We start from the raw sequence: 16,068 nt of genomic DNA, 5'->3' as shown, positions 1-16,068 counted from the left end.
AAAGGTATAAAGCTGAAGTGATAGAAGTCTAAAATCACAGAGCAGAAGGGAGTGTGATGGAAATCTAAAAGTATAGTGCACAGGGGATAGTGTGCTGGAAATAAAAAATCATTGAGCAGAAGTGAAGTGTAATGGAAATCTGAAATTATAGCACAGAAGGTAAAGTGTGACAGAAATCTGAAATTTTTGAGAAGAAGGGAGAGTGTGATGGAAATCTAAAATTATAGAACATGATGGAAAAATGTGAGGGAAATCTAAAACTACAAAGCAGAAGGATACTTATAATGGAAGTCTAAGCATACAAAGCAGAAGGGAAGTGTGATGGAAATTTAAATTATAAAGCAGAAGGGAAGTGTGATGGATGTCTAAAGGTATAGAGCAGATGAGAAATCTAAAATTATACAGCAAATGGGAAAGTGTGAAGGAAATCTAAAATTACAGAGCAGAAAAAAAAGTGTGAAAGAAAGTCTAGTCTTAAATTACATGAAGCTGACCATGCCTGCCAACCCAAAGAGTGGTATATGCATAACCTAAGTGTCAAAAAGGTGTAATCATGGCATAAAACTAATCTATGTATTACATGCCATAATAACAAGAAACTATGAAAAAGTACATTTATGTTTGCTACTAACCTGGATCTGCAGCCAGTTAAAGTTCTTGGCAAAATCTATGTGGATTAGTACCAGGACACATACTAAGAAATTATACAACACACACTCTAACTACTCTACACATCGAACTTTCAACACATGATCTAAGTCAACTCCATAAATTCTAAAATAAGCATGATGACGACGTGCTGCATAATACTCCCCCATAATCTTCTTTTTAAATTTATAAAGTGCTACTGATATGTCATGTTTCAATGATTAAAAGATCCCTCTACTATAGCACTGTTCAGTCATGTAACATCCATAGATTGATGATAGGTCCCCTAATATGATACATCACACATCTTCAAGTGACACTGATTTGTCAAGTTTCAGTGATTAAAAGATCCCTCTACTATAGTACTGTTCAGTCACGTAACATCCATAGACTGATGATAGGTCCCCTAATATGATACATCACACATCTTCAAGTGCTATTGATTTGGCGAGTTTCAAGTGATAATGTACAAGTTACCAAGTTTCATCTCTTACTTTCAAATATTGTTAAAGTTACAGACTGAAGGGAAAATGTAATGGAAAACAAAACAAATAGGTGTGACCTAGACTTTGAAGATAGGACCCATGAATGTGGCATACCTTCTGACAAAAATATCCTTGCTTACCCACATTAATCCCTAGGAGATCTGCCTGCAGCTGCATCAGCAAGTTGTTACCAGTCATCCCACCATCCACCTGTAGAGACTTAAGGGGAATACCACTGTCCTGATTCATAGCTTCCAACAACTACAGATGAAAATCAATTAAGTGTCAAAAGGTGGAACAAATGCAGCGTACCCTGTTATTAATTAGAAACACTCCAGCTATGTTTTTGTGAAAATAGTAGTAAAATGTTGTCTGAATCAGAGTTTTGTCTTAAACAGTGAAAGCTGAAAGAGTGTTTCAGATATTACTCAATTTCAAGTAATTCTAAATCTATTAAATTATACATATTTACATAGTCCTGTTCCTAATTTCAACAAAATAATTCATTCAATTAAATATGGATTTGAAACATATGATTGGTCAATTTTAAGTCAAGACTTAAATTTTAACCATCAGGTAACTGGAGTCAGACTGACATTGAACTCTTGACTTGTGCTCTCTTTGTGAAATCCAGTTCTATATCTATGTGTTGGATGGATAGCATATTTGTCTTCAACCAGATTCATGAAAATTACTGGTCTCCTGAACTAAATCAAGTTCTTTTTTTTAAAAAGTATGGTTTAATTTTATTCTTGCTGACTCTAAATAGAAGATTTACTTTTCATTAGTTGTTGTTGTTGTTGTAGGGTTTAACGCCATTTTTCAGCACAAGATAGGCTATACATGGCGGCCAGTATTAATGGTGGAGGAAGAACCCGGAAAACCCTGGAAAGAACCACCGACCCACGAGAAGCTACTGGCAAGCTTTCTCACATAACCACATTAGCCGAATCCGAGACTCGAACCGACGCAGACAGAGGTGAGATGGCAATGATCCGTAACGGTGAGCGCTTTAGACCACTCGGCCACTCGGGGCCCCACTTTTCATTAGAAACAATTTTTTAGAGAAAAATATGCTTTTTTAATAATACTTACCTGATCATAATATGTTAGTGCATTAATCGCCTTTCAAATCCAGACCTCATAAGATAAAAATAGATGTTTGCCACATCTTTTGGCTTGTTTATGCAAAATTAATAAATTATTATCTGTTTACCAAGGTGGAAGTCAGATTAGAGTGGTCTCCCCATGGATATTGTGCTAAATTCTATCAACTGTAAATTATTAACTGAATAATTGTGCACACTCTCTAAAGAAAATAACTATGGAGGGATTTTGAAGTTGTGCCTGATGAACCATATTTAAAAAAAAACAACTGGTTTCTTCTTTAAAATTTTATATAATTGTTCTAATTATAATACAGTAGAAGAGCAGGAGGTAGTTACATCTCTGTATCCCAGCACTGGTCCTGTATTTGAAGCAGACTTCTGTCTTGTGAGATAAGAACTAGGGGTAGCACATGGATCATGCATGGCTGTCATTTTGGGTAAAGTTTTTCCAGTCCTATGAATCAAGTGGAAGTAGAATAACTCTATCCATGCAGGTGGCATGTTGTGTTGCTGACTTAGATCCTAGTAGGTCAAACTAGGCTTTTGGGGTGGAAGATCTCTAAGGGAAAATCTAAAGAATGTTGTTTCTGACCTCCAGGACAGCTTAACATAAGTGGAAATATCCTTTCCTTCCAGAGTGGTATGAACAAACTAGGTCAACACATTCTGACTTCCTCAATTCAATCAAGATACCATTTCAAAACTCTGTTGGAGGAAGCCATGGTAGAGCATTAAGCTTACAATTCAATTGTTTTAGCAAGCAGGGAGAATGTAAGATCTTCCATAGAATCTGACAAGTTCATGTTTTTTTTCCACCTGAAGGGAAGAATAAGGACTAGATGGCACTCCATTTTTCTAACTTTAAGGAAGACTTTGGTCTGAGGAAAATGCATATGCGCATCAAGATGTTCCAATGTAGTGAATGATATCAACTGTCCAGGCCCAAGATAGAGACTGACCCCAATCACTGAAATTTCAACTGAAAACCAAAGAGTGAATGGGCCATTTGGTGTGAATCAGCTAATCTATTGGGACCTCTTGGGCATTGGGCCTGTCTGGTGTAAATCTGAATATAGTGATCAAGACAAAAACTGAGAAAATTCCAGCCATGAAAGCACAGGTTTGGGGACATGGTTCTCCACTGTCATCTGATCTAACCAATGAAAGCAAAATTCTCAGACAGAATGAGAATGCCCTTTCAAGACAGCATATACTGCCCTGATTGAAAGACATTCATTTTGGCATTCATCTGTGACTAATATGCAATGAGTGCTCCTGAAGGACCAATCCACATTCTCTTCTTGTTAGAGAAGGTGTACACCCCATAATGGCATACTGACATTTGTGCAAAAAAATATTTCTGATGATTGATCCTGCAGAAGGATGCCTGATGCAAGTCATGTGTGGTCATCTGTTGGGGTTTCATGAACAGGTGGCACAGGATGTGGAAATCCATTGAAATGTCACCCATGTGATCTGTCATAAATGTGGAGGTGATAATAAGTGTAGCACAGTTCTGTCCATGACTCTTGTTCCAAGAAATTGATACTTGGACCTAAGTTAGTGCCCTGAACTGGTACATGGTTTCCTTGAAATGAAGGAATTTTTTGGAAGACCTGTAAATGAGAATGTGAAGGTGTTTGAGGTAAACCTGCCTGAAATGATTCCTGCCTGAACAGTAATAAGAACTAATTTCGGTACTTTGAGTCTGACCAATTGTGTGACATCTTTGATCTATGACCAGACGACACTTTCCATTAGCTTGTGTAATTATGAAAATTCTGGAGTAAAATCAGGTTAGTTGGTGCAATGAACAGTCGCTATCTTCCTTTAAGAAGAGTGGGTTTTGTTTCTTCCTACAGAGTATTGGCTTTGTATGGGTCTCTTCAGATGTCGGTACAAAAGGGATCCATTAAAAGCAAGGGGAAAGGAAGAGACAATGAACATAATCTGGAGGCACACTATTTATAAGGCCTAAAGGTCATCGAGGCAGAATATCTCTGAAACAAAACATTGGCATCTTTCCTCCACAAGGATGTTGGAAAAGGTCTGTGTGAGCATGTTGTAATTTTCTGTGGGAAGGCTGGCACTGAGAGAAGCTGGGTTGAAATTGTAAATCTTACTGAACAATGAAGTTAGAAAACTGAAGTGTAAAACATTCATCTATTGTTTAGACTGAGCAACTGGATAGAAAAATAGCTGAAGTAAACTTCTCTGAGGGTAAGAAAACCCTTAAGAATCACTGAGCAGATCAAATGACAGACTGAGTCAGTATTTTGCAAGACCTTGAGAATAAGTGTGCTGACAAGGTAGGAGTGGTTGCAGGAACTGGGAAGACGGAAGGGATTTAGCACTAACCCCTCTATCCAAGGGAGACAACTCAAGTCTGACTTCCACAATGGCATGCTTATGTTACTAAAACAAGCCAGAAAGCTGTGGTAAACAACTTTTTTTTTTTAGCAAAAATATATGATTGGGCAATATATTTTAAGAAGAAATGGTGCCGTTTCAACAGAAAGATTTGCTATTCTTAATTAGTAATCCTCAAACAAAATTTCTTTTGCTATAAAGTTCTTGGACTAAATTTCTTTATTTTTAAACATCTTACTCTATTTCTGGGTTAAGCTATTTTTTAAACAAAAATAAAACTATAAGATAAGAAAAAGTTACCTCTCTTGTCTGAAAACAAACAGCCTCTAATGCTGCCCTGGCAATGTGTTCCTTGGTAGTAAACTGTGTAAGACCACAAATGATACTGAAGTGGAAAAAATTACGCATTTTTTAAAGGGCCTTTTGAAATAAGATATCTCTATTAATATTTGCTTGAGCATAAATATTAGCAGTAATGGAATTATATTAGAGTTGAGTACCAAAAATATTTTGCACCACTGTATTTATAAACATACTGCTATAAGTACTGCGATATACTGCAATATTATGGACCAACAATTTAAGTTTCTGCCACAGGAGCCTGAGATTTCTTTTAAATTTCCAGCTATCAAATAGTTACAGAAAAAAAACCCCAAAAAGAACAATCATACTGAGAAAAAGGAAAGTAAAAATATCAAGGCTCGCACCTCCCTCCTGAAAATGAAATGGTCAGTACCAGGTGGATTTTTTATGTGTATCTTTACTGTTGTACAAGATGCATACATGCCAACCCCCAAAGAGGTATAAGCATAGTTATTGCTATTGCCAAAAAAGCATAATTTGGGTGCAGAAAGTGTAATCTATACATTACATGCCAGAATTACAGCACATATGAAAAAGATATATTTTTACCATTAACCTGGTTATGCAGTTAGTCAAAATTCTTGTCACAAAATATACTGAAATATTATTTATATTCAACACTCACTTCATCTAGTTTACACATTAACTTTTGCTGAGTGATCATTAACTTGAATTCTGCAATGATCATTGTCAGGTGCTCAGAGTACTGTATTACATTACTCTCATAGTCTTCTTTTAAAGTTTATGAAGTGGTGCTGATTTTTCACTATTTATGATCTGACATGTTTTAAGTTTTAAAAGATCCATCTGCTCTAGCATATTCCCGTAAAGCATTTTACTTAACATCTGACACCATTTTCTTTAAAAATATAGACTGGTTCACTAATTAATTAGCTTATTAATGAAATTCATGTTTGAAGAAACCAGTCTGTTTTCTTGGAAATGGTCTTATACAGTTGCAATAAATAGCAAAGATGGAAAATATCTTATGCTATTCTTATGCAGCAGTCAACTTTTTAAAAAATTCTCAAATTTATATCAGTAGAATTATAGAGATGATAATAAAAATGACAAAACAACTTTATATTGCTTTATTTTTTAATTTTTTTTAATGCATAATCCATTTTCAGTCTAATGGAAAATGTAATTTGGCATAAAAAAAGCATAATGATTGGCATATATGAAGTCATTAAAAACTATTCACTAAAATGGGATGTTTAAGCTAACATCATAGCTGACACCCTATAAAAGATATAGTGCTTGTTTTAGAGTGATTGCTGATACAATATTGCTAGGTGAACATCAGTGAGCAATGGCAGCAAAAATCTACTGTGTTAATGATATAAAGGATCTTTCAATTCATGTTACTTAGAGTAAGATGATTCTGATATATGACCGAGATAATTTTGAGACAAAAATTTTATTTTATTTCTGGTTTATTTAGTGTTTCGCTGTTTGCACATGCAGTATGTGCAGGTACTTGTCTGATCTTATGTGTACCCTTAGTGATACAGCAACTGTAGCTTAAACAAATCACCACATAGCATTCATACTGCAAAAAAGGACAAATATAACCATGAATCCCTCTGGAGAAAGTTTTTCTTTAAATGTGGATTTTAATAGTGCTGTGAAATACTGTCTACAAAGTCCACTATTCCTAGATGAAATATTACCAGCATTTATTGAGGCCTCAAAACCCGCTATGAAAAGATAACTGAAAAATCAGCCAATCACTTTGCTGATTAGGCTTTGGCTAGACCTGTAAACATACATGTAAACCAAACATTGACTGCTCTGCGCAATAAAATGGCAGAGAAGGATAAGCCATAATATACAGGTTGATTTAATGTAAATGATGCGTACATTATGTCATGTTTCACACAGGATATGCATTGGACTTTCCCTTAGTAGAACTAGAATTGTACCTAGTAATAAAAGGTGGAACTGTAAAGATCTTATTACACTGAGTAGTAGTAATAGTTTTTCCTACATGTTAGTAACATTAATATACATGATAAAATTAATCTAAGGTGTAATATTTTTGCAGATCTAGTGTTCACAAATTTGTACATTTGTATATTATGGATGTTTCCAGTTCTTACATTATCAGGGGACATTGAGTTGAACCCAGGCCCAATATCGGTATCAGATTGGATTCAACTAACACCTGCAGCTACAATGATCCACTTATATCATCAGGGCTGTTCCATTAATACATACATGGGACTGGGGGAAGGCAGTTTTGAAATTGGGTAGCCACCTTTAGATATTATTAAGGTCTTTCTGGATCCACCAACACAATTAATTTAACAATAAAATCACTCACCAACTGAATTTATTTGTTGTTGGATATATATTATATATATATATATATGTATATATATATGATGGGTTAGTAAGTGTAAACATACACGTACTAGCTAAGGAATCATAAAAATCACTGTTGTGTTGAAATCTCTGTTTAGTCATTTACTTCATTTATTTGGCTGGATCAAAATTGTTTAATCTGAAATTTGTTTTTTCACACATTTATGAATGACATGCAGAAGAAGTTCATAAAGAAAATCAGGTCTAACAGTCTGAGCTGTATTTAATTATACAACATGCAGGTAAATTTAAAAATTATTGGATCCAAAGTACAAAAACAAAAACATTTCTATTTATGCTTTAATTGCATTGAATCAGCAACCTACAATTTGAAATCAATGTTATGAATAAGGTGTTATTATTGTGCCTGTTATTTAAATGACTGCCCTTGTTTACCTGGCTTTAGCATGTCAGGTGATAAAAATAGCATAATTGAGCTAATTTCCTCTGATGGACCAAACAAATCAAACTCATAACCAATTAAACCTGGTAACAAAGAAACATTGTAACAAAACCTTTTGAATCTGACCATGGAAAATAAACTTTGACCTTTAAACAACAAAAAAAAGCCCATTACTTTATCCAAGAACAAAACAAAGTCTTTATCTCAACAAAAGTGTTTATTTTATCCATCTGTCTTGTGCACTGTGAATTCTGTGATCCAAAATGTTTACAAGTTTAAAGCTGATAACGTTTCCTATTTTACAAGATCAAGTACATGAATTAATCTGATTAAAATCTGATCTCCACTGTCCTACATGAAGATCTGACAACAACAGCATAGGGGGCATGTTCTGTTGACCAATGGTATTACCATAGTTGCTAATTTATACGCCACTCAGATGAAGTCCTATATCTTCACATTTGGGAGACTGAGCATTATGGTGGAAGAGCATCAATCTGTGCCAAATGTTCTGATTCACTTTTAAATTTTTGAAAGCTGAATCTCCATTGACAAATTAAAAGGCCATAAGAACATGACCCTTAAGCAGTCGCTGTCAGATCTTCACGTAAGACAGTGGAGATCTGATTTTAATCAGATTGGAACCCGAGGAAACTTGTTATATTATGTCAGAAAATTATGGAAACCCAGTGTACATATATATGTAACTGTAATAAAAGTTTATAAATTGCACTTACATTAATATGGTAAACATTGATTTCAAGATTATAGTCATAAATCTGATGTACATTTCTGTTGGACTCAATCTAGCAGACCAGCTCCAGTTGAGTCATCATGTTTATGTTAGTCATAGTGCACAAGGGCTGGGCCCGTTGCCAGAAAATACAAACCTAAATTGTTAAATATGAGTATTTCTGTCTGAGAGTCAAAAACTGGCACATTTGAGTGATGACTGACACTTATAAAAGTTGTCAGGGCTGCAGAGAAAGAGTATTTAACATGCCAAGATGAATACTGCAAAACCATGACATGCATACAGGATTTCTATACTGTCTACATTCTTCTTTATACTTTCTCTTTTTCTAAAACACTTAGCACATCTGAAATGCTATTAGCATGGGGTCACTCCTCTGCCGTAAATGCTATTCTATGACCACTCAATAATCCTGATATGATAGACAAAGGAGGGATCATGATGGGCTTTGCCAATGTCGCAAATTGCAACAAAAAAATCCTTGTTGGCAACAAAATATACCATCTAATAATCTTTATGGTGACAACATTTTTGGCTGTTAAAAATTGTATATACAGTCATGTGATTGAATTTGAGAAATTCAAAGGCCCCATGACAGGAAGCCATAAACTTAGATATAAAATTGTACTTGAATCTATTGTTACATATACAAAGCCTTTGTTCATATTGGCACACCACCCTAACACGGCACTGTTATATCATAATCTGCTTATGCTAATGTCTGTCCTTAGTAATCTGTGCTGTAATATAACCCAAATAGTCATGCTACCTGACTAGCTACAATCAACCACCACTGAAGGCAGGAATGCGAATGACTACAATCTACCCGAGAATGGCAATTTTTTTCCTTTATGAAAAATGTACCAGAAAAGATAGTTTTGCTGAAACTTCAATGAAAACTGAAAAACAATGGGATACAGATTAAATGTGGACTACTGTTTTTTTTACATATACATTTTAGTTGCGTTTTCTAATGGGATTTGACTGATCTATAAATTTTCTTACAAATGATCAAATACTCAAATTCATGGATTTTTCACATGCATTTATATTATTTAACACATTGTGGAGTGTACTAGACAAATGTAAGTTGTCAATATACAAGTGTATTTCTGACAAGTCATCTTCATTTAATCAAAATTTCCATTTTTTTCCTCTGCATAAAATCCTAGTCACTGACGACAGGTCATCTCTGAAAAATGTCACTTGCATGTGAAATTTCAATTTATTTTCAACTCTCCCTTACTGATCTAAACATCCAATTATGTCAACAATATTACCTTGGTCCCAAGGATGTTGAGATAAATGGACAGTACTGTATTATGAAAATGGCGACATTTTTTGAAAATTGGCAACAAAATATTGAGGTTGACAATTGTTTGGGTGACAACTTTTTTTAAAGTCAGCACCATCCCTGGACAAGGTCACCATATACTGATCTACATTATATGCAATATTTCTATGAAATTATGCATGGTTCTGTATGCCTTATTATTTATAGTTGGGAAGGGGTCTACATAATACTTCAAAACCGCATTCAATTTAACATCTTTATTTCAAAATATATTACCAAATGATTTCTTACATCAGTGTTAAAATGTTGTGTCCCAATCTTTAACAGGATAGAGACAACAAACTGTCCAAACTTCAATTCAAGTTTGTCAAGAATATACATGACCACTTGTAATTTAAGACCCAGTCAAGTTAACCAACAAACTTAGAACTCAATCCATCTGAAACAAAGCGAACACAAGCAGCACTGACCCTAACCCTTGTATCTACATCCAAATTTGTTATCTTACAGATCGCAAATACATGGACATGTACTTAGATCATAGCAACAGGTTCATGGCAGCAAATGTGATTTTAAAAACAGAATGCTCAGGATAACTGACATGTTGGGACTTCAATTGCATGTATGATGTTAACATGTACAACAATGACCAATGCTCAATCTGAAATTCCAAAAACATCAATAAATGGCATCCATCAATGGAAAACTTTCAATTCTGACCATGTACTCTGGTAATTTAAACTGCTAAAATGAAGTTAACAGATATAACAATAGAACCAGTAAATCTTTCTTCTTTCAACATTTTCACCTTGACAATTTTAAAGGACTCATTTCTAAACTGGAAGTAAGATATTTTAAAACCGTCAAATTTTTCAGGAAATCCCCTTATGCATCATAATGCACAGAGGCAGATACCTGTGAAATAAGAAAAGAACGGATAAGCACTATTAAAAATTGAAACTACATGAGATAACCCCTAACACAAACATACTTAAATCCTGAACATAACCAGTCAGTGCTCAAAACATGGTGTTGTAAATATGTTTCATGTTGTGATACCAAACTGTGACCCCACATTTCAGCAGAAGCAAATGAGATACTCAAATATACATCAAATAATGCACTCCTCATTGTAATTTATCTACATGTGACATAACATGTAAATGTGCAAGCTGAATGGCTTTTTAAAACTACCTGCACTTGAAGGAAACTCAACACCTTTGTATTATAAGCATGAAGCCCCTCACCAATTGGACTGGTAGCGCAATCTGAGTAACACTATACAGACTTTAGTTGAGATGCATACACATATCAATTTTTATCGTAAATTTTTTACCCATGAAAGCCTTCAAAGAAAACTTACGATATTTTGTACAGTTTATTAACATCACCATAATAAAACAACCACTGTTTGACTTTGTACCTGTTGGCTACTTTCTGGATTACTCCATTCTGCATCAAGCATTGAACTCGATTTGGTGGCCTTTTTTTTTAAGAGCAGCACTTATATCATTGATGGCAGTTTCTTCCTCAGTAACCTTAAGTTCAGCTTCTGTATTTTATATGTCAACATGAATGGAAGTTGTTTTGTACTAAAGTCATCAATTGGTCCACCACAAGGATTCTTGATATAACAGTATGGACACTTTCTTGAATTTCTGTCTGAAAAAAGCAATAAAATATCATCTAGGCTATGACAGAAGGAAAAGCTATAATTTGAAACTTTAAAAAAAAGTCTTTCAAAGAGAAGCACACTCTAATGACCAATAAGAATTTCCAGGAATCTAAGATAAAACCATTTCTTCTATTACACTGTTGAGTGCTGAAACTACTTGGTTATTGAGTGATTTAGAACCAGGGCATTGGAATCAAGTGCCTTGCCCATGTTGGCATGTATTGGGTTATTGAGTGATTTAGCACCAGGGCATTGGAATAAAGTGCCTTGCTCATGTTGGCATGTATTGGGTTAGGGGTGGGTAAGGACTTTTAACTTAAACTCAAGTAATATGTGTGTGCATGTGTGCCAGATATATAACAGCAACATTTAAAAAAATTATATAATTGGGTAAAATAATTTAAATGTCATGCAGTCATTCCAACCTTTCAATTAAAAGAAAGAAACAAAAAAACACAAAAGACTAACTATTTTGTCTCATCATCTTTGTTGGCCTAATAAGAGTTATTATTCCATGTGAGGATAAGGGGCTGTCCATTTCGTACGTATGCAAACAGTCATTCCTCCCCCCCATTGCAGACTGTAGTTATTTCTACCCCCTCCCCAGAGCATACATATACTTTTGCTTAGTAACCCCCTTCAAACACTGCCAATTTGTTTGCATTCTGAATCAAATGGAAGTTTCTTTAGTAACACGGTCTCCATATCTGCATAGGCAAGTCCCTGTTTTCAAGCAACAGATGTGATCATTCACTGTGTCTGATAATGTCACTAATTCCGTAAATTTTGGAGTTATATTTTTATTTGTTCATTATTTTTAGAAATATTAAAACTGTACATTGCAAATACTGGATGCAGATGACAGTTTTGAGTGCCATGCATCATCTGTTATGGAAACCAGAAAAGGACAAAGTGGCTCATCTAGTTGCTTACAATTTACTTTTCAGTTACATATGTACTATAAAAAGCTACAAGGGAGGACACTTCTCTCCATTTTCACATGACTTGTATGGCCATAATCACACCCGCTTAATATGCAAGTACTGTATGGTGAATGGCTGACTGCCCTCTCATTGACCAATTGAAAATGATGTACTGCACAAATTTACAACCTCTTTCCTTGATGCTTTTCATGTTTACAATTGGTAAGGGGGTACAAACAAATTGGAAGGTGTGAAAATAATATAGGTTGTTTGTTGTTGGCTATGGCAAATAGGTTTTATTGTAGCTTTAATAAAGTTATGGTCATTAGGTGTGTATGTACTACTTGGACTTATCCCCACCCCTATGCACAAATATTCAAACTTCAACCCTGACTCTCATGTACATCCAAAAAGGACAGTTCCTAACAAATCAAAATTTAATCCAAAGCCAAAATACGATTCAAGCTGAAACTAACACATGTGAACTCAAAAAGACACCTGGTGAATTCATGATGACAATTATTCAAGTGAATAAAAAGTAGGCATGTTGTGTAAAGCAGCAATTATGTTATATGCTATGTATACTTTGGAGATGATGAATTGTCCAAAAGTTTAGCAACTTGACATGCATGGAGACAAAATCTAAACATAAAGTCAACAATGTTTAATTCACCCTGCAACTATGATATCATTATACTTTAATTTTGTGGAGAAAATGAGATGGCAGGATACTATGCAGAAAGTTGTAATAATCATCTAATTATTAACAAGCCACAACTAAATATGTTGTTACTAAATACTTGCATGGTTATGACCACCACCAATGAAGCAGCAATGAAAAAACCCAACACATTTTGACTTAGATCAAACAAAGCTTATTTTTAATTATGTATGCACAGTATCATTTCTATGCAGAAATAACTGGAAGATTGTGTGAACAATGATCTATTACTCACCAACTCATTGGTTTCAAAATAATTTTCTTATTTATGTTCTATAACTTTAACTTTCTTTCCATATATTGCCACTTATTACAATATTACAATAGTTCCATTTATTTCATTTTAGCTGTCACAGTAATTAAACAAATTGAATGCAACTGAATGAAACTAGTTCATTTAAAATGTCACATCAGATACTTCATACACACATACAATGGCAATGTTATCATGCTCTGCATTGCTTCCATTCCTACTTTAAAGCATCATCAAATTTTTCCTCTGATAACCATTAAATAGTCAAATTTTGTGAAGCTGTATGCCAAAACTGTGGAATTATGTGTTGGAGCTGCACTTGGAATGACTGCATGTTGGAATTAAAATTTCAAAAGGAGACTCCATTACACACCAGCATTTGTTTCTGTTGGCAAAAATAAATTAAAAATTAAAAAAAGAAGAGAAAAATATGAAATCCAGTAAACACTCATTCAACCAATTAACACAAGGTAACTAACACTAAATCTGCCTCCCCTCGCCGATTATATGTGTATCGGTCATCTTGAGTTAACTGGATGAAGATAAGTATGTGTTGTAATGGTTTTTGACCAACAGAAATGAGTGTCTATTACAACAATGTTTGTAATGATTGAATAAGTGGATTTTCACTAGTCTTCTACCACCTTTTGATTAGCTTTCTGAAAAATTAACAGAACTTACCTCTGAAGTTGTCAATTATTTCTCCAGGCTGTGTTTTCTCAACTAAATACCGATTTCTTCCACCGCTGAAAACATGTCTCACTGCCATTACTGTCACAATCTGGCTACATTCTGTTTTTTTCGCAGCACACATTGTATCAGATCCAAGTGATGCAACCCAAATCTCATGAGACTAAAATTAATGTGGCCACAGAATTTATACTTTGATTTTGTAAGAAAATTTATTAAAAAATCTGCAAGTTTTCATTATGGTTAAGATTTGTTTATGATTAGTTAAACAACAAGTGCAGTGTCATTTGGTAGGCTTTATTGACCTATTGATAGCTGACCAAAAAAAGAACATTTTATAGTTGTATAAATACGTCGTGCATAACATAAATCACGAAATGTACTTTGTTGAATGGCCACACACTTCTTAAATTTAGGATCAAATAAATTATGAATTTGATGATGTGATGTCTAAAGTGGAAGCTTCTGATTATGTTTAGCTTGCACTTTTAGACAGACCTCCAGAGCCAATTATTTCAACCACCTATAGAAGCGATTTTAAAGAATAAACAACCAGGGATAGAAGCAATTTTGAAACTAAACTACTCTGGCATATATGTTTTTAAAAGTACTGTCCCTGGGTCCCATGTACGTTTTAATGGAACAGCCCTCAACTGATAGTATGTTATCTTTCGTACATTTAAATATTAGATCTGTTCATGAAAAATTAGATTTCTTTCATATATACTGACATTTTCAAACCCTGTACTGATCTTTTAATACATAACCCTAAGAGATTGGGTAAGAAATACATGTAAAAGGTACAAAATATATATTGTAATCTGTCTTCCTCCATTTGTCATGACACTACTGGGACTCGCTGAATATCTTACCTGAGTGGGGCTTCAATGCCTGTGATCATATTATAATTATGGGTGATTTAAACGGGGACTTAGTGTTGAATTAAAAAATCTGAGATAAGTCCTCCAAGTCACTCTTCACTAGTCTCAGCTTGAAAGATCCTGTGTGAATGAAATAACATTTGCATGATTTGCTCTTAGCGAGCTACCTCTCCCAACCATTAGCTTTTGTCAACTAGCAACATAAAGTGGAAGTGTATACAGTAGGACTGTTAACCCAGTGCTCCAAAGCACCAGCTTTATTGAACACAGCCTTACTGATAATGTTTTAGCAAAAGCAATGAATAAATTCTGCGTTTACCTAAAAGTATTATGGCTACTCACCCTCTCGCATCTGCAAGCCAGTATGGACAGAAGAGTCCTGAAAATGCTGGCACAAAGTAACAACCATGGGTACTGTCTACCTTGCTGGCAAGAGTTTCTGAAGCAGAAAAAAAGAGAGTTTTACAAGAAAACTCTCTATGCTACATTATGTGGCCATTAATAAGCTACCACACCCAAAAATCCCATGCACTTCAACAGTAACTTATATCTTTTGAAAAGAAAATGTTGAAATTATGAAATGCAAAAGAATAAAACACCTAAATATACTCATGATAACTTGGCCAACTGGCCATGGGTGACTTTGATCAATCAATTACCAGATAACAGATTCCATTAGACCACAAACCAATTCAATCTTTAATCTGGTGACTCAATACATAATTAGGTGGACAAAGAAAACCTTGCCCAAAGATAGGTTAAGATAGAGAAGTTACTACTATATATACCCATAAGTCAATTCCATTTACAAACAACAGAAACCCCAATCTACTGTCACATAATGCACCGGCAGATATGGGTCAATGCTGTTTGTTCTACACATTACTCCTAACAAACTGCATGATGGAAGAGCTGGGTCTGTGCAGTTTGCAGATGAACTCAACTTATTATCAGTATATATGGTATATAATGTACTGATTATCATGTTTATAAGCTGGAATCTACTTACAAATCTTGTTTTAATCAGAAGGAAATTTTTAAAAAGAAAAGTGTCATATTTAAAGAATCAATATCCAGATGAGTAGGTGGAGCATTCTGTTTCTCTGTATGCATCAATTAAACATATCTATTC

At 34.6% G+C, this 16,068-nt stretch overlaps 1 protein-coding gene across 2 annotated transcripts in view; it reads right to left on the bottom strand.

The window, feature by feature from the left end:
- Window positions 1–16,068, bottom strand: part of LOC149794348 (glycerol kinase-like) — a 63,144-nt gene that overhangs the window by 9,680 nt on the left and 37,396 nt on the right. For both annotated transcript variants that reach the window (XM_089968502.1, XM_089968501.1), the window contains exons 13-15: window positions 15,279–15,375; window positions 4,913–4,997; window positions 1,274–1,394 (exon numbers count right to left, since the gene is read on the bottom strand). In XM_089968502.1, coding sequence (XP_089824628.1) covers window positions 1,274–1,394; window positions 4,913–4,997; window positions 15,279–15,375 — 303 coding nt within the window. The remainder of the gene's footprint in view (window positions 1–1,273; window positions 1,395–4,912; window positions 4,998–15,278; window positions 15,376–16,068) is intronic.

This window comes from Sinohyriopsis cumingii, chromosome 8 (genome assembly GCF_028554795.1).
Source record: "Sinohyriopsis cumingii isolate HCF-2022 chromosome 8, ASM2855479v2, whole genome shotgun sequence".
Classification (NCBI taxonomy): Eukaryota; Metazoa; Mollusca; class Bivalvia; order Unionida; family Unionidae; genus Sinohyriopsis; species Sinohyriopsis cumingii.
The sequence above is the reverse complement of the archived record's forward strand: the minus strand, read 5'-3'. Positions and strand labels throughout refer to the sequence as shown.